We start from the raw sequence: 17,950 nt of genomic DNA on the forward strand, positions 1-17,950 counted from the left end.
CTTTGTGAATGTTGTTGTTATTAGGGAGCCAATTAGCTCAGTTTGCCAGATGGCTGGTTTGTGATGTAGAGTGATGCCAACAGCTGAGGATATGATGAGGGTACTACCTTCTCAACCAGCTTTCTCACTTGAGGCATGTTGACCCTCGATTAAATTCACCACCAGTCATCTCTCTCTGTAATGAGTGAGCATTCTCATGCTCCTCTAGGGCTACATTTTAGTATTATTGGTTACTGATGGATTGAAACATTTTGTGCACAAAATGTAAATATTGAAGTTGTGTAGAATATACAATGTGTCTGATGTATTTCCAACAATTTGTCTTTAAGTGTATTTTTCAAAAAATTTTTTCACATGTTAAACAACTGAGTTGCTCAAAATATTCAGTTAATGTTTCTTGATAATGTGTGAAAAACTCTTGACTGCCTCTGCAGTGGATATTTTCCACTTCTCTAATTAAGAATGCTTGGACCTAATCATTGTCAATTAATATAGAAGAGAATAAGAATGGAATCATGGTTCCATTCTTATTCTCTTCTGTTTCTCCACTTTTACAACCCACTGAATCACCTTTTGCAATGTTTGTTTTTAGTAGCAGTGTTTTAGTGGCTGGACCCAGTTGTGTAATGTTGAGGCAGTATGCGGATGATTCCTGGTTAGCAGGGCATGTTCAATGCAATACTAATTGAACAGTCTATTATTTCAATTATTTGTACTATTACTAATGTTATTGCCTGTTGTACCAACTTTCCTCATTGAGATTCTCTTTTTATTGCTTATGATTACATTTACTGATTTTATTCCTGATAAATAGGCAAACTTGAGTGGGATGTACCAGAGTGGAAGGGATTACTTCCACGTTATGAGCACTCCAGCTTTATTTCAGCGAGCAAACCTGGTGACCTTTGGCTGTTTGGTGGAGCAGATGAATGTTCAAACAGGAACTGTGTTCAAGTTTTGAATTTCGGTAATATTATATTTAACATGTTGAACCTACTGCCATTACTCAGTTTCAATCAACCAGATTCTTAAAGCCTAATGACTTTTGTATAATGTCAATATCTTTTTGTGACTTACACATAAGAACATTTTTGAGAAACAAGACACCAGAGTGATAATTATATTTGCAAATCTCACATTCCCTCAAACTTCCATACTGTATGTTTTTAAAAAGTACGTATTTAGTAGGAACAGTATCATTGTGTGATCAACCGTAAACTTTATTTTGCAACCTTTTATAGTGTTAAAAAATTAAATTCATTTGAATGTTGCACTTTCTGCATGGAATTTTTAAAAAAATATATATTGCAAATGTAATAAATAAACATTTATCATTTTTAAACAGAAAATGAAATACTGTTAAATGAAATATGTAAGAGAAATGCAAAGCAGGTGAATCAATATCTGAAAAAAAATTAATGTTATGACACAGGGTAAACCCCTCCTCTAATTTAAACCCAACACACAGAAAAGATTCACCCCTTGCTATAATCTGTGAAAATTCAAGAGGATAAGAACTATTTAAAGTAAAAATTAACAACTTTATTTCTTAAAGTATAACAGAGAATAATTAACTAACAACTATTTACAACTCTTTCCTCTAACCTATTGTTTACTTTCCCTTCTATAATACTAGTCTGATAAAACCCCTGAGTAAGATTTACCAAAAATTCAAATTTCAAAACCAGGCAACTGTCGAATCTTCCCTTTGTATCTTCCTCTGTAGATTTTCTTCTTCTTAGGGAATTCTGTTTCACAGGTCATTGATAGATAAAAGGTATCTTTTAAGAGAGCTGTGTTTTGGGCAGTCTGTACATGCTGGTGGTTTGGCAGTTCTCCCCTCAACTGTTCAATTTTTCCCCTCTGATAGCCCAAAGCATTGGATTGTTTCATTGGTTTTTAATATTGTCAGTATACTAAATTCACATTTGATTGGAGTTTGGTATTTTGGTTAATAATTTAAACTGATTGGCAGAATTTGAATTTTTTTTTTGTCATGTCCAGGCAACCCAGCTAATCTAACTGTTCAATCAAATGTTATATTGTTATCTTATTCAGAACACTTGGTGCTGTGTCAGGTAGTTCTGCTAGCTTTTAACTCTCTGAAAGATACAGTGCCCCTTATGTTCATAACATTAACCATGCAAATTGATAGCCCATCATCAATTATCTGTGCATTTCAATAAGTTGTTGCATTTGCACTGCACTCTCGAAACAAATTAAATTCACCACAAAGTTTGGCAAATAGCCCTTTTCATGAAATTTATGTCCCTTAGCCTTTCCATCAAAGGAAATGTTTAAAATTATGGAGTTTCATTCCTGCATGTAGTAAATGTTCTTGCTAGTTTTTAAAACTTAATTTTACTATGTGTGTTGCTGAGGTTGTACTTTTGTTACTCATTTTAATTGAAGATCTAATGCCTTTTATTTAAAGCATCAAAACACACAAAAATCACGTAATTGTTCCTTTAATCTATGTATTGTCTAAATCAGAAACTGGTTTGTGGAGAAGTCCAACAATAAATGGCACACCACCTACACCCCGGACATGTCATGGCTCTACTGCAGCTATTGGAGATTGCCTTTATGTATTTGGTGGTGGAGACAAAGGAGCAGAACCTGTACAAGATACACATCTCTATGTGTTTGATAAAGGTATAAATAAGCAGAATGCAATTTCACTGTGGCATATGAGAATTTGAATATTGCAAATGCTAGTTAAACTGTGTTTAGGAACTGACAGTTTTTTTTTTCTCCACTGAAAATACTAATGCTAATACATGTATTTCTTTAGCCACACTTGGCTGGTCACAGCAATCAACAGAAGGAAACCCACCAGCTCCAAGACATGGCCATGTGATGATTGCTGTAGGTAGCAAATTGTTTATCCATGGAGGATTATCTGGAGACACATTTTTTAATGATATGCATGTAATTGATACAGGTAGGTCCTGGACATAATCAGTTATTTTAAGATATGAAAATTCTTATTGGTGATTGGAAGTATTTTGGAAATTTTGCAGATTAACAGGCTAATCTGCTGAGGTTAGTATTCATCCCAGTGCAAGGAAACAAAAAGCAAGGGGAAGTGAGGTTAGAGAGATTGTAACAAATGCAGCAGAAATTGATAACTCAGTAGCTTCAGTGAAAATTTTGGCAAGGTGGTAATGAAACCAAAGATCCTGCCTAATTCTCTGGGAACATGGTTTTAAATTGCACCATGGCAGCTGATGGTCGTTAAATGTATTTTTAAAACTCACATTTAAAAAGTAGCCTTTGCAACCATAAAGTATAAAATATAATTATTGAACTATTTTCAATTGACTTAAAAGCCTATCAGATTCACAAACATCCTTCAGAGAAAGAAATTTGGGGAAACTGTCCCTATTGTATCTGGCCTACATATGAACCCAGAACCACAACAATGCTGTTGACTCTTAATTGCTTTCTGAAATGGCAGATTCAATGACCATTCATGCCAGCCTTGTCAGGTTTACCATGTCAAAGAATTAAAAACATTGACAGAAGAAAAAAAAGTTTTTGGAATTACAGAAATAATTACTGTAAACTTACTACTTGAAGCCTAATCTGAAAGCAAACAATTTTAACTTTTAAAAATGTATCAGTAATAACCTGGATACATTCTGAAAACCTATCTCATTTTTAATGTGTCTGATATACAGCTGCGGTTAACATGAGATGGAAGAAAATAAAAATGAAGGGTGATATCCCAAAAGGTTGTGCAGCTCATTCTGCAATTTATCATGGAAAGTACATCTTCATCTTTGGTGGTATGGATGTCACAGGAGCTTTGAATACCATGTATAAATATCATATTGGTGAGTCATAGAGATGTACAGCACGGAAACAGACCCTTCGGTTCAACTCGTCCATGCCGACTAGATATCCTAACCTAATCTCATCCCATTTGCCAGCACTTGGCCCATATCCTTCTAAACTCTGCGAAAGTGAGCACTGCAGATACTGGAGATCAAAGTCAAGATTAGAGTGCTGCTGGAAAAGCACAGCAGGTCAGGCTGTGTCCAAGGAGCAGGAAAATCAATGTTTCAGGAATGAGGCTGGGAGCCTCGAGGGTGGAGATAAATGGTAGGGGGGTGAGGCTGGGATGAAGGTAGCTGAGAGTGCAATAGATGGATGGAGGTGTGGGTGAAGGTGATAGGTCAGAGAGGAGAGTGGAGTGGATAGGTGGGAAGAAAGATTGAAGATGGTCATGAGGACGGTGCTGAGCTGGAAACTTGGAACTGGGGTAAGGTTGGAGAAGGGGAAATGAGGAAACTGGTGAAGTCCACATTGATGCCATGGGGTTGAAGGGTCCCAAGACAGAAGATACGGCGTTCTTCCTTCAGACATTGGGTGGTAAGGGAGTGATGATGGAGGAGGCCCAGGACCTGCATGTCCTCAGCAGAGTGGGAAGGGGAGTTGAAATGTTCAGCCATGGCGCAGTGGGGTTGATTGGTGCGGATGTCCCGGAGATGTTCCCTAAAGTGCTCTGCGAGTAGGCATCCAGTCTCCTCAATGTAGAGGAGACCTCATTGGGAGCAACGGATACAGTAAATGACGTGTGGAAGTGCAGGTAAAACTTTGATGGATGGAAAGGCTCCTTTGGGGCCTTGCATGGAGGTGAGGGGGGAGGTGTGGGAGTGGGTTTGCAGTTCATCAACTTTACCAACACATCCCACCCCGACCTTAAATTCACCTGGACCGTCTCTGATACCTCCCTCCCTTTATTGGACCTCTCCATCTCCATCAACAGTAACCTACTCAGCACTGACATTTTCTACAAACTCACCGACTCCCACAGCTACATGGATTACGTCTCCTCCCAACCTGCCTCCTGCAAAAATGCTATACGGTATTCCCAATTCCTCCGCCGCATCTGCTCCCAGGAGGACCAGTTGCACCACAAAACACACCAGATGGCCTCCTTCTTTAAAGACCACAATTTCCCCTCCCACATGGTTGATGATGCCCTCTAGCACACATTTCTGCCCTCGAACCCCATCCCTCTAACCGCAACAAGGACAGAACTGCCCCCCTGGTCCTCACCTTCCACCCCACCAACCTCTGCATACACCACATTATTATCCGCCATTTCTGCCACTGACAGACAGACCCCACCAAAGATATATCCGCTTTCCGTAAAGACCATTCCCTCTGTGACTATCTGGTCAGGTCCATGCCCCCTAGCAACCCACCCTCCCCTGCCACTATAGGAATTGCAAAACCTGCACCCACACCTCCCCTCTCACCTCCATGCAAGGCCCCAAAGGAGCCTTCCACATCCATGAAAGTTTCACCTGCACTTCCACACATGTCATTTACTATATCCGTTGCTCCGATGCAGTCTCCTCTACATTGGGGACACTGGATGCTTACTCACAGAGCACTTCAGAGAACAACTCTGGGATACACGCAGCAATCAACCCCACTGACCCGTGGCTGAACATTCAAATCCCCCTTCCACTCTGCCAAGGACATGCAGGTCCCGCGCCTCCTCCATCACCACTCCCTTACCAACCGACGCTTGGAGGAAGAATGCCTCATCTTCCACCTCGGGACCATTCAACCCCATGGTATCAATGTGGACTTCAACAGTTTCTTCATTTCCTCTCCTCCCATCTTACCTAGCTCCAACCTTCCAGCTCAGCACCATCCTCATGATCTGTCCAATTTGTCAATCTTCCTTCCCATCTATCCACTCTACCCCAGAGGCTCCCAGCCTCATTCCTTATGAAGGGCTTTTGCCCAAAATGTTGATATTCCTGCTCCTCGGATGCTGCCTGACCTTTTTCTGGACCCTTCCTATTCATATCTGAAACACTTTAACTCTCCCTCCCACTCCACCGAAGACATGCAGGTCCTTGGACTCCTCCACTGGCAGAACATAACAACACGACGGCTGGAGGAGGAGCGCCTCATCTTCCGCCTGGGAACCCTCCAACCACAAGGAATGAACTCAGATTTCTCCAGTTCCTCATTTCCCCTCCCCCCACCTTGTCTCAGTCGGTTCCCTCAACTCAGCACCGCCCTCCCAACCTGCAATCTTCTTCCTGACCTCTCCGCCCCCACCCCACTCCGGCCTATCACCCTCACCTTGACCTCCTTCCACCTATCACATCTCTATCGCCCCTCCCCCAAGTCCCTCCTCCCTACCTTTTATCTTAGCCTGCTTGGCACACTCTCCTCATTCCTGATGAAGGGCTTATGCCCGAAACGTCGAATTTCCTGTTCCTTGGATGCTGCCTAACCTGCTGTGCTTTAACCAGCAACACATTTTCAGCTGTGATCTCCAGCATCTGCAGACCTCATTTTTTACCTTCCTATTCATATACCTATCCAGATGGCTTTTAAATGCTGCAATTGTACCAACCTCCACCACTTTCTTTGACAGCTTATTCCATACACACACCACCTTTTATGCGAAAAGGTTGCCCCTTATGTCCTTTTTAATATCTTTCCTGTCTCACCCCCCCAGGGAAAACTTTTGTTTATTTACTTTATCCATGCCCCTCATGATTTTTATAAATCTCTATAAAGTCACCCCTCAGCATCCAACGCTTCAGGGATAACAGCCCCAGCCTATTCAGCCTCTCCCAATAGCTCAAATCCTCCAACCATGGCAACATCCTTAAATCTTTTCTGAACCTTTCCAAGTTTCACAATATCATTCCAAAAGGAAGGAGACTAGAATTGCACATTATTCCAAAAGAGGCCTAACCAATGTTCTGTACAGCTGCAACATGACTTCCCAACTGCACTTTTTTGTTCCGAGATGGATTATTAAGTTAAAAATTAAGTTATTAATTTGAAAATCAAACCAGTCCCAGTATGTTAGTGAATATACTAGAGTAATAGTTGATATCATGTAAAATTCGACCCCTATTTTTGGCAAAATAATCTGAAATTTTCCATGTATCTCATGTAAAAGGTGACCCTAGTGCTTCACAGATAACAGATTAACGTTTGAGTCACGTCCGACTCCAACTTTCCAGTGTGCCGGTTGATCCGCTCTGCTCCTAGTCTTCCACTCTGCCCCTAGTCTTCCACTCTGCCGTTTAGCGATCAATTGGGCTTCTGCTAATGATACAGTATGAATTTTGGTGGGCATGAATTTCAGCCCTTCAAAAATAGTGTCCATGTATTAGTCGACTCCATAAATTTAACCTGAAGAAAAATGTGACTATTACTCAAGTATATATGGTATGTTAGAATGAGCTCTTTCTGATTTTCAATAAACCTCATAAGTAGGTTCTCCTTGGCAAATAAAAATTTTGTTGTGTGGTTGTTTTGTTAACTATTTTGAGAATCTGTGTTCAGCTATCCACAATAATTTCATTGTAATTAGTCATATTAAAACAGACATGGTTACCAGTAACCTAGAAATAATACTTGCTTCATCCTAAAATGAGGGAAGCTGAACTGACTTAGCCTTGTTTTCTAGAATTAGTTTTGGATATTTTGTATTGGGAAATTTACTACTTTAAAAATATTTTCCTGTGCTGTTTAATTTTTTTAGGAGATCCACCATCCTTACTCTACCCTACTCCCTGAACTATTGACAAAGATGACAAAAGATAGCCTATTTTCATGCATCTGCTAAAACTAAATTAAAACCAAAAGAACTGCGTATGCGAGAAATCAGAAACAAAAATTGCTGGAAAAGATCACGTCTGGCAGCATCTGTGGAGAGAACTTAAGAGTTTACATTTCATAAAACTCACAGATGTGGCCAACCCTGCTGAGCTTTTCTAGCAACTTCTGTTCATGCATCTGCATGTTTTGGATAACAAATTCCATTGCCAGTTAATTTGGACATTTTTCTTTTAGATTTAGTGTTTCTTTCCTTTTTGCTGTTTCTTTTATTTCTGCTGGGTTTTTTTATTCTGTTGTTTGTAACCATGATCACACCAGAGAATGGCAACTTTGTACACTTTACTATATTCCCATAGTTGATTACACATGGCAATAATACATTTCAATCATGCAAGTAAACACTTAAGTTCTCCATTTAGACATTTTTCTTTCAAAACTGAAGACAGCAATGCTGTCAGATTCTGTTTGAGCTTTATTTAAACTACAGATTTAATTTCTTTTCATTAGAAACGAACTGCTGGACACTCTTGGAATTTGGTTCCTCGCTACCAGCAGGACGGCTGGATCACGCTATGTGTGTGATACCCTGGAAAATAAGGAAAGCAAATGAAGCCTCCACTCCTGAAAAAAATAGTGACGAACAATCACCTAACGGGAACACATGTGAGGAATCTAGCCAGCAAAGCAAGGCTGATGGAAATCTTGTACCAAGGAATTGTTCAGTAGTTCAAAATCAAACTGTGAACATTGTGCATCTATGTTTGGTTTTTGGTGGAATGGACACTCAAGGAGAAATTTATAATGACTGTTTTGTCACACTAGTTGATGGTTATTAACTGTACTTATTCCCTTGGTATAGTTACCACTTGTTTACAAAACTTGTTCCACATGAACATACTTAGAAATCATGTTATAACAGAAGGTGTGGATGCTGTAAGTGCTTAGGACTGGCAGCATGTGGTAAATACCACCTTCTCCAGCAAAGCCAGGAGTTTCCAGTCTCTTAAACTCCAATTCACCTTTACTTAAACCTGAAATATTTATACTGTGTAATGTTGTTCACTTCTCTGAACTTTTCCTTAACTACTTACTGAGAGATGTTGAAATTATTTTCAGCCCTACTGAAACTGGGATAATGTGAACAGGACAAGCGTACAAAATATATCCTGCATAGTTAAATTCTAATTTAATTGACATGATTCAAAGTGTATGAAGTAATGTAGTTAAAGTGGAGGGAGTGTTGTTAGAGGTTATAAAAATTTTAGATTGGATATGATTAGAGAATCAGCAATAAGGCAGCTCTTTCCTCAGTGACCAAGGTCAACATCTGATTTCAATGACACCCTGAACCATACCTGTAATTTTCATCCACTGTGCATTCTATTTAAAGTGTGATTAAATTTGTCACAAGATTAGAATTTGTTTAATTCATGCAGAAGGGCTAGTATGAAGTGCTGTCTAAATGTGGAATTCCAAAGACATTGTGTAGGTATAAAATTAGTCTTCACAGGGGTAGTACAGGTATTTTATTGAAATTTCAATGTTTGTTTCTTACAGAATTGTACATCTTTAAAAAAATAAAGTTGAAATCAATTGAACTTGGAATATAAAAGTTGCTTGAAAATGTACATCCTACAATTTTGTTCATGTGCCTTTTCAATAGCCACAGTAAGCCTTATTTATACTGGAACAAACATGCCAGTCTGTGGATGTGGATTTAGTCAACCTCAATACCAAGAATGATGAGAGCTCTTCTTCCAGAGGAAGGTTTGTTCTTTTCATCTGTAAAGATCAAAAGTATTTCTCTCCTAGGATTAGTGAAATTTATCCCTGAATTCACATTGAACCTCATGATTAGAGTGTGACCATTTATGCATGTTAATGCTGGAATCAGGTGAACCTTCACCTGAGAAATAGCACCTGTTACTTAATATGCAAAGATTAAACATGTGTTCAACCCAAAAAAAACAATTGTCATCTACTCTAGTTAGTTGCAGCATTTGTTGGAAGCTGTTGTAACCATCCAAAATGTAGCAACTGCTATGACAGCTTGTGAATGGAACATATGCTGGACTGGGTTAATCAATCAATTTTCTGGGTGAGTCAGTCCATTAGTTTCTTCTGCAGGCTTAAATGGGAGGGAGGGGGAGGCAAGAAATATTCCTTTTCTCAGTTGCCAAAATATGATAAAAGGAAGTGTTTGGCATTTCTTATTGCTTTTGAGCAGGTGCAGAAATAACTTAATCAAAGCCTGATGCATACTTAGACAGGGGAAAACAACGTAAGGTTGGTCAGAGCAAGTTTAACTGAATAGCCAAGTCTGCCATGTATGTATGTATGTATGTATGTATGTATGTATGTATGCATGCATGCATGCTGTCTGTTCATTCTACTTGATGCACACAACAGAACCTTACTTTCCTAGGAGTTTAAAATCAGCATTTAAAGTCACAAAAAATTGCCACTGATTTGATTAAGTTGTGGCATGGTACACAATCCAAAACACTTGGTGCATTCAAGATGCATGTCAAAATAATCTGAAATCAAAAAAAAGTTATTTTTACTTAATTTTGAAACTCCAATGAAGTCAAGACTCTGAAAGATACAGTTCAATAATAGCATTCTTTCCCAAAGACATCTACACCCTCTAGACAAGGTAATGTTTGTATCAAACAAAACATTTATTGGTCAATACAGTAGAAAACATTCTACACTTTGACAGACCAAACAAAGGGATTCCAAATAAATAGAAAAATGGATACTGGAGAACATTGTACTCAGCCTTGACAACTCAATTTCCCAATCAAGCTCTCCCTCTGGCTAACTCATGCTGAAACTGCATTAGAAAGTATGAGCCTTTGAGAATTTTCAGTCCACTCAAGTGAAAATTGTGCACATACATTCAAGAATTAAGTCCTTATCATTCAGAAATCTTTCTCAAACAGTCCAATATTTACAAAATTGAAGTCCTTAGATTACAACTCATCCTTTTCAGTCTCCTCTTCCTCTTCTGGAGGAGGTCCACCTGCACTTCCATACAGCTTACTTACAATTGGCTGAACAATTTCTTCAAGTTCCTTCTTCTTAGCTTTGAATTCTTCAATGTCAGAATCTTGATGACTTTCAAGCCACTCAATCTTTTCCTCCACAGCTTTCTCAATAGTTTCTTTGTCCTCGGTTGATAGCTTACCACCAAGTTTTTCTTTATCACCAATCTGGTTCTTCAGAGAATAGGCATAGCTCTCCAGATCATTTCTGGCATCAATACGTTCTTTAAGTTTTAGATCCTCTTCAGCAAATTTCTCTGCATCATTCACCATTCTCTCAATTTCCTCTGGGGTCAGACGGTTCTGGTCATTTGTAATAGTGATCTTGTTTTTATTTCCAGTGCCTTTGTCTTCAGCTGTAACACGTAGGATGCCATTTACATCTATTTCAAACGTGACTTCAATTTGAGGAACACCACGAGGTGCTGGAGGAATACCAGTTAAGTCAAAGGTACCAAGCAGGTGGTTATCTTTGGTCAGTGGTCGTTCACCTAAAAAAAACAATGATTATGGATGTCAGCCTTGTGACAAAGATATTACATCATAGATCCCCATAGTCCATTCAGCCAAGAGTGTACCGTGACCCTCTAAAGAGCAACCCATCTGACAAAACCCCAGGCAAACACCATCTCTACATTTACCATTGCTAACCTACATATCCGTGGACACTATGGGCAATTTAATACAGCCAATCCACTTTACCTGCACATCTTTGGACAATGGATGAAATCAGGGCACCTAGAAAAGGAAACCCACAAACAGTGTGCAAACTCTACAGTTTCCCAAGGCTAGACAAACCAGGGTTCCTGTGATTTTCTTGTTGCAGAATTCCATTGACAATTGTGGACTATGGAACAGTACAGAACATGGTGGCTGCAGCTTCCTGTAGCAGAGTTTAATTATACAAAACACAGTAAACAGCAACCTACCTTCGTAGACCTTGATTGTTACAGTCGGTTGGTTGTCAGAAGCAGTTGAGAAGATCTGAGACTTTTTAGTTGGAACCACAGTATTACGTGGTATTAGCTTGGTCATGACACCACCAACAGTTTCAATTCCAAGAGTCAAAGGACAAACATCCAAGAGAACAAGATCACCTATATTTGTGTTTAATTAGAAACCGGCATGTTAGAAAACCAATTCATTTCACAGCAAGTTAATTTGCAGTAACATGAACTCTACAATCAGTTTCTGGCACCTACCAGTATCTTCCTCTCCCGAGAGGACACCAGCCTGTACTGCTGCACCATATGCCACAGCCTCATCAGGGTTGATTCCACGAGATGGTTCCTTGCCATTGAAGAACTCCTTTACCAGCTGCTGAATTTTAGGAATGCGAGTGGAGCCACCCACAAGTACAATTTCATCAATTTCAGTTTTCTTCAGATCAGCATCTTCCATCACTTTCTGCACAGGCTTCATGGTTGATCGGAAGAGGTCCTGATGACAAGGACAATTTAGCTTGTTATTGTCCATGATTAGCTTCATTACTTCCACTTTGTTTTAGTTTATGTTAAATCAAGCTTGTGAAATGCAATAAATGGAATGAATAACTAAAACTAATTTATTACTTAGGATGGAGAATTAAGTACACTGCTCAAATGCCCAGTTGAAATCAGTAAACCAAGCAGCAAGAAATTAGATTTAGTTACACAGCATTCAATTTTCAGTGCTAGAATTTAACTGGTTAGGGAAAGGAACTTGAGCGTCTACAAAGTGTATTAAAACCAACCTAGTGACAACAAATGCAAGAAAAAGTAGTAATATCTTTAACTTCAGACAGAAAGTGACTACATATTGTAAAGAAAAAAGTTGCCTATAAACTTTGTCCAAAGCTGAACTAAGACTAAACATTCAGGAGTCCTTCCAAGATGGGATATTTTGCACGAGAGACTAGATTCTCTGGAAATCTATACTTTGATTTATTCATCTCACAACAAGTGGGCAATAATCTAAACAAGGTTTGCAACATTTCAATGGGTAAAAATTCAGATGCACATGCTCGAGCATGCATTTACACAAGGTTCCAAATTTAGAGTGCGAAGTACCATCACTTAAAGACTGAAGTCTACATAACCAAGCCTCAAGGAATATTTTTCAGTCAATACAATAATCAAAGTTCAATTTTAATTAAACAAGAACGCAATCTGAAGCATAACTCACCATATTCAGTTCCTCAAATTTTGCACGTGTTAAGGTTTCAGAGAAATCTTCACCCTCAAAGAAAGATTCAATTTCAATTCTAGCTTGATGTTGGGAAGACAAACCGCGTTTGGCCTTTTCAACTTCACGGCGAAGTTTCTGGACGGCTCTGTTATCCTTTCGAACATCTTTTCCAGTTTTCTTCTTGTACAACTTGACAAAATGTTCCATCACACGCTGGTCGAAGTCTTCACCACCTGATTAAAAGTTGGTGGTTTAAAAATCAATTCTGACAAGTTAAAATGTTAAAATGTAACATGTACATTTACATATACAATCTTACCTAGATGAGTGTCACCATTTGTAGCAACCACTTCAAAAACCCCATTGTCAATAGTAAGCAGTGACACATCAAAAGTACCGCCACCAAGGTCAAACACCAGAATGTTCTTTTCACCCTCTCGCTTGTCCAGCCCGTAGGCAATTGCAGCCGCAGTTCTGAAGAGGGGAAAAAAAGTCAAAAAATGAAATCTTCTCAACAAGACGCTTAAAAATATATAAATTCCCAACTAGACCATCAAGATACACAGTCAGATAAAAAAAGGTTTCAAATGATTCATTTTGGGGTTAACCAACTCATTAACACCTGTTAGAATACTCACGGCTCATTGATGATCCTCATGACATTCAAACCAGCAATAGTGCCAGCATCCTTTGTAGCCTGACGTTGAGCATCATTGAAGTAAGCAGGTACTGTTACCACAGCATGTGTGACCTACACAATAAAATGGAGATATATTTTAGAAAATACATTATAGCAAATGTGTCAAATTTCTCCTGTCAATTCATTACAGGAGAAGAAAATTCAAATGCTTTATCCAATGTTGGGAGAGATGTTTACATTTGTACTTTCTACACTAGGATTTCAACTGGTTGTGTAGTGGGAAGACAACAAAACAGACCAAATCACTAAAGTTGCAACGACTTGCAGCTCAATACAGAAGACAAGCTCATTTCCTGGAACAGGAAAGATGCAACAGAAGGTATGTCGATTGTAATTCGATCTTAATTGAAACTCAAGGATTAAAATAGTACACTTTGGGCTCATTCAAGAATCCACAAGCTTGGAATGTAAATTCCTCTAATGCAACATTTCCAGCTTCTTTTGAAAAAAGGCTAGGGAAGTGCTCATTAATTGCAAGCCAATTGAAGACCCTCCAAAATAACTGATTTGCTTTAGGGTGCACAGATTTACATATATCTAGTCAAAATTGCACTAAACGAAGTCATATGTACAGCATGGAAACAGATCCTTCAGTCCAACCCGTCCATGCTGACCAGATATCCCAACCGCCAGCACCTGGCCCATATCCCTCCAAACTCTTCCTATTCATATACCCATCCAAATGCCTTTTAAAATGCTGCAATTGTACCAGTCTCCACCACATCCTCTGGCAGCTCATTCCATACACATACTACCCTGTGTGAAAAAGTTGCCCCTTAGGTCTCATCTTTCCCCTCACCCTGAACCTATGCCCTCCTAGTTCTGGACTTCCCAACACCAGAGAAAGACGTTGCCTATTTACCCTATCCATAACCATATATTTGGATCAGAAAGTGAACCAGTTGCAGATACCTTCTTGCCAAGGTAAGCCTCAGCAGTTTCTTTCATCTTAGTCAATACCATGGCAGATATCTCCTCTGGAGCAAAAGTCTTGACCTCACCAGAAATATCAAGTTGGACATGAGGCTTGTTCTTCTTTTCAATTACCTAAACAAAACAATACGTGTGTTGGTGAAACGCCTGGTTCTCAAAACTTGCCAACAAATCTGACTGTAGACATGACCAGGTGACCTATTTTACTTAAACACCAGAACCTACTTGTGCTTAAACTGCAAAAGATCAGAAGACATTAAAGTACGAATTCAGCTAACAAAAGAAAACAACATTAATAGAGGTCAATGATGACCTAAACAAAGGAATCAGATAATTTAAGACTTGATATTACACTTTTATTCAAACTTACCTCAAGTACTACATTCATACACTTATACCTTAAAATCAGATAATTCTGCAACTGACCTTAAGTATTAAGCCCTGAAAACCCATATTTGAACTGAGGAAAGCACAATCTTATTACCTTAAAAGGTAGGTATTTGACATCTTGCTGTACTGCTGGGTCATTCCAGGTTCGCCCAATAAGCCGCTTGGCATCAAAAACAGTGTTCTCTGGGTTAGAGGTGAGCTGGTTCTTCGCAGCATCACCTATCAGACGTTCACCATCAGTTGTGAAGGCCACATATGATGGAGTGATTCTGTTTCCCTGGTCATTGGCAATAATTTCCACACGTCCATTTTTGTAGACACCAACACTAGAAAAAAGTAGTCAATATTACCAGTTGTTTTAATTTGAAATTTAAAAAACAAAAAGACAAACATATCTCAAACTTACCAAGAGTAAGTTGTACCAAGATCAATCCCAACTACAGTACCAACACTTTCTTTCTTATCATCCTCATCAGCAAAGACACTGCTGATTAGCAGCAGAAGCAAATAACCTTTCATGGTGTCTCACGATTGTGCCCTTGGTAGTGATGGCTATTCCTTAAAAGATAGAGAGGGGAAACATTACAAGTCAATGATTACCATACATCTACATGTGACCATTAAACCTCACTTTTACATTTAACATTAGAATATCAACATTGCAAGTTCACAACTGGTGAAAACCCATGGTATGGTTCAAAAGAAAAGCCTTACACCAAAGACGATATAAAGATTGATGACCTGAACTGTGGCAAGCATGATTTAATCCCGGAAGTGGTACGTTTGGGAGGGCTAACACGGCATGCAACCACACACTGAACAGAAAGTACAGAGAATCACAGAAACTTTGATGTGCATAGTCTGCTGCCTTTGAGGGTCAATGGCCAAGTCGACTATGGTGTCTGTGGGATATGTGCCTACAAATCAAAGTATTGCTTTAAGTCTGATGTTAGTTAAGTTACAGCTGCATCCTACATGCATGTCTGGTCACCGCACTACAGGAAGGATGTTAGGTTAGATTAGATTAGATTCCCTACAGTGTGGAAACAGGCCCTTCAGACCAAAAAGTCCACACCAACCCTCTGAAGAGTAACCAACTCAGACCCATTTCCCTCTGATTAATGCACCTAACACTATGGGCTATTCACCTGACCCGCACACCTTTGGACAATGGGGGGAAAACTGGAGTATCCGGAGGAAACCCATGCAGGCACAGGGAAAATGTACCAACGCCACAGAGACAGCTACCCACGGCTGGGCTCAAACCTGGGTCCCTGGCACTGAGGCTACAGTACTAACCACATAGCCACCATTTGTAGGATATTGGAGAATGCAGAAGAGATTAATCGGGATTGGTGTACAAAAAGGGATCAATACAGGTAATTTTCTTATGGGCAGGAAAAGCTGAATGGGTACCCAAATGAGACTCAAAAACATCAAGATAGGTAAGGTGAAACACCCCCTGCCTTAAAGGTTGATAACCAGCGGAAGCACTTTTTAACGCAAGAATCAAGAGATTTAGAAGGGATTAAAGGAATTTTTTTAAAAATCACTTAGAGGGTGCTGAGCGTATAAAACTCACTGCTTTATAAAAAAAGCGTGGTAGAAGCAGGAACCATCAAGACACGCAAGGCGCGTTTATAACGCCAAAATAGAAAAGGTTACGGGCCAAGCGCTGAAAAACGGCATTAGAATAGATGGATTCTTGATGACTGATGCGGTCAACATGCAGAAGCATCGGCGACTTAGTGAACGTGTTGCATACTCAATGGTTCCCAGTAGAAAATTAAGTGGAAAATTTCAAGTTTACGGCAAACTACAAACAAGAATATCAAATAAATTCCGTTAGAATGACTCCAAAAGACACCAATTGAGGTAGTGCCCCGGAAGCCATTTTACATCAGCCAACAGCAACACCCCCGTCCCAATCGAATCACCGAGTAACAAAGGTTACTGCACACCGATCGAGGGAATAAAAGATGCAATGTAAATTTTATTTTAGTTGATTACAGTTCTGTTGACTCTAGACTATTGTTCTCAGACTCGGCAAAGAACCGTCTAGCACGAGGAAGCCGGCCCCGCTATGCTCTACAACATCCGGACTCAAAAACCCTCGCTTCTTCAACGTTAATTGCTCGCAATAAATCTAACTATTCACGATGATTCTGCCATTTTGAGTATCGGTCTATTCAACGCCCATGATCACCTTACCCGCTATTCGCTGCCACTCGAGAACTTGCACAAAACTGTACCACAGCCGGCTTCAAAGATCCCAGTCTAGTGAAGGCTCCCGTTCCAGCCTTTATATAGAATTCTGACTTCCCCGTCGTGGAGCGCCGCGATTGGTCGGTTGCCCTTGCGTTGGAGGCTGTTGATTGGCCACATGGCGTACGCTGGCCACTCCGGAGGGTGACACGTACAGGCTTTCGGGGACTCGTCACAGGGGAGAGGACGGCCCGCCCCCTGGCCGTACGTCGCCTGCCCATTGGACTGACTTTGAACCGACTTGGTCCAATAGAAGCCGAATGTCTCCGAGCCCCGTGTTGCAATTGGGTTGTATCGTTGTCAATCGTAGCGTCATCACGACCCTGCCCTCCTCCGCTTTGCTAACGGACGATTGCACGCTTGTTGCGTCATTCCGTCGCGCCTTCCCTCCCCCAGTACCTACACATGTTGGCTTCTGGAATATTCAGCGCCTGAATGACGGCTGTTTCACGTTCGTTTCTGATGGCCTTCATGGTCTGCTTTTTGAGCGAGTGGTCTGGAGTTCTAAACATGTGCACTTCGGGCCCTCGTTTTCTCCCAGCTCCGTGGATGCTTAAGAAAATGTGGTTTCTCTTTCTGACATTGAAAGTTACTCCATCATCTGGCGTTCTGTCAGATATGTCTTTGATGTATTCGAAATGGTTAGGCCTTTCTGTCCTTGTAATTTAAATGTCCTTTTTAATGTCGTAGTTAACAGGTGAAGACCGTGAGCCTTAGCTGAAAAGTTCAAGTCAGAAAATTTCACATAAATCCAAGCCCCTTCCGTTTATGATCAGGTTGGAGGAAAAGTTCGCCTTTAGCCACAGGATCATGTTTGTTTGAGGAACCCCAGAAT

The 17,950-nt window shown here is 40.0% G+C and overlaps 2 protein-coding genes across 4 annotated transcripts in view; one reads left to right on the forward strand and one right to left on the reverse strand.

The window, feature by feature from the left end:
• The window catches only part of rabepk (Rab9 effector protein with kelch motifs), a 28,097-nt gene extending 18,885 nt beyond the window's left edge, over window positions 1-9,212 (forward strand). For all 3 annotated transcript variants that reach the window (XM_060841410.1, XM_060841408.1, XM_060841409.1), the window contains exons 4-8: window positions 815-967; window positions 2,494-2,655; window positions 2,795-2,944; window positions 3,684-3,839; window positions 8,122-9,212. In XM_060841410.1, coding sequence (XP_060697393.1) covers window positions 815-967; window positions 2,494-2,655; window positions 2,795-2,944; window positions 3,684-3,839; window positions 8,122-8,450 — 950 coding nt within the window. In that variant the 3' untranslated portion in view covers window positions 8,451-9,212. The remainder of the gene's footprint in view (window positions 1-814; window positions 968-2,493; window positions 2,656-2,794; window positions 2,945-3,683; window positions 3,840-8,121) is intronic.
• Window positions 9,124-17,147, reverse strand: hspa5 (heat shock protein 5). The gene is made up of 10 exons (XM_060841407.1): window positions 17,062-17,147; window positions 15,257-15,408; window positions 14,945-15,176; window positions 14,440-14,574; window positions 13,466-13,578; window positions 13,147-13,301; window positions 12,825-13,060; window positions 11,864-12,101; window positions 11,591-11,758; window positions 9,124-11,152 (listed from the first exon to the last, which is right to left on the reverse strand). The coding sequence occupies exons 2-10, from the start codon at window positions 15,367-15,369 to the stop codon at window positions 10,590-10,592; spliced, it is 1,953 nt and encodes a 650-aa protein (XP_060697390.1). The 5' UTR covers window positions 15,370-15,408; window positions 17,062-17,147; the 3' UTR covers window positions 9,124-10,589.
• Window positions 17,148-17,950: the final 803 nt, after the last annotated feature.

The sequence above is a fragment of the Hemiscyllium ocellatum genome, chromosome 21 (genome assembly GCF_020745735.1).
Source record: "Hemiscyllium ocellatum isolate sHemOce1 chromosome 21, sHemOce1.pat.X.cur, whole genome shotgun sequence".
NCBI classification, from domain to species: domain Eukaryota; kingdom Metazoa; phylum Chordata; class Chondrichthyes; order Orectolobiformes; family Hemiscylliidae; genus Hemiscyllium; species Hemiscyllium ocellatum.

Excerpts from the sequence above, each read along its gene's own strand:
- hspa5 (XM_060841407.1), bottom strand. The coding sequence starts at position 15,369 with ATGAAAGGTTATTTGCTTCTGCTGCTAATCAGCAGTGTCTTTGCTGAT. Across the intron at positions 13,302-13,465 it reads ATGAGGATCATCAATGAGCC|AACTGCGGCTGCAATTGCCT; the intron begins GTGAGTATTCTA and ends TCCCCTCTTCAG. Across the intron at positions 13,061-13,146 it reads AAATGGTGACACTCATCTAG|GTGGTGAAGACTTCGACCAG; the intron begins GTAAGATTGTAT and ends ACTTTTAATCAG.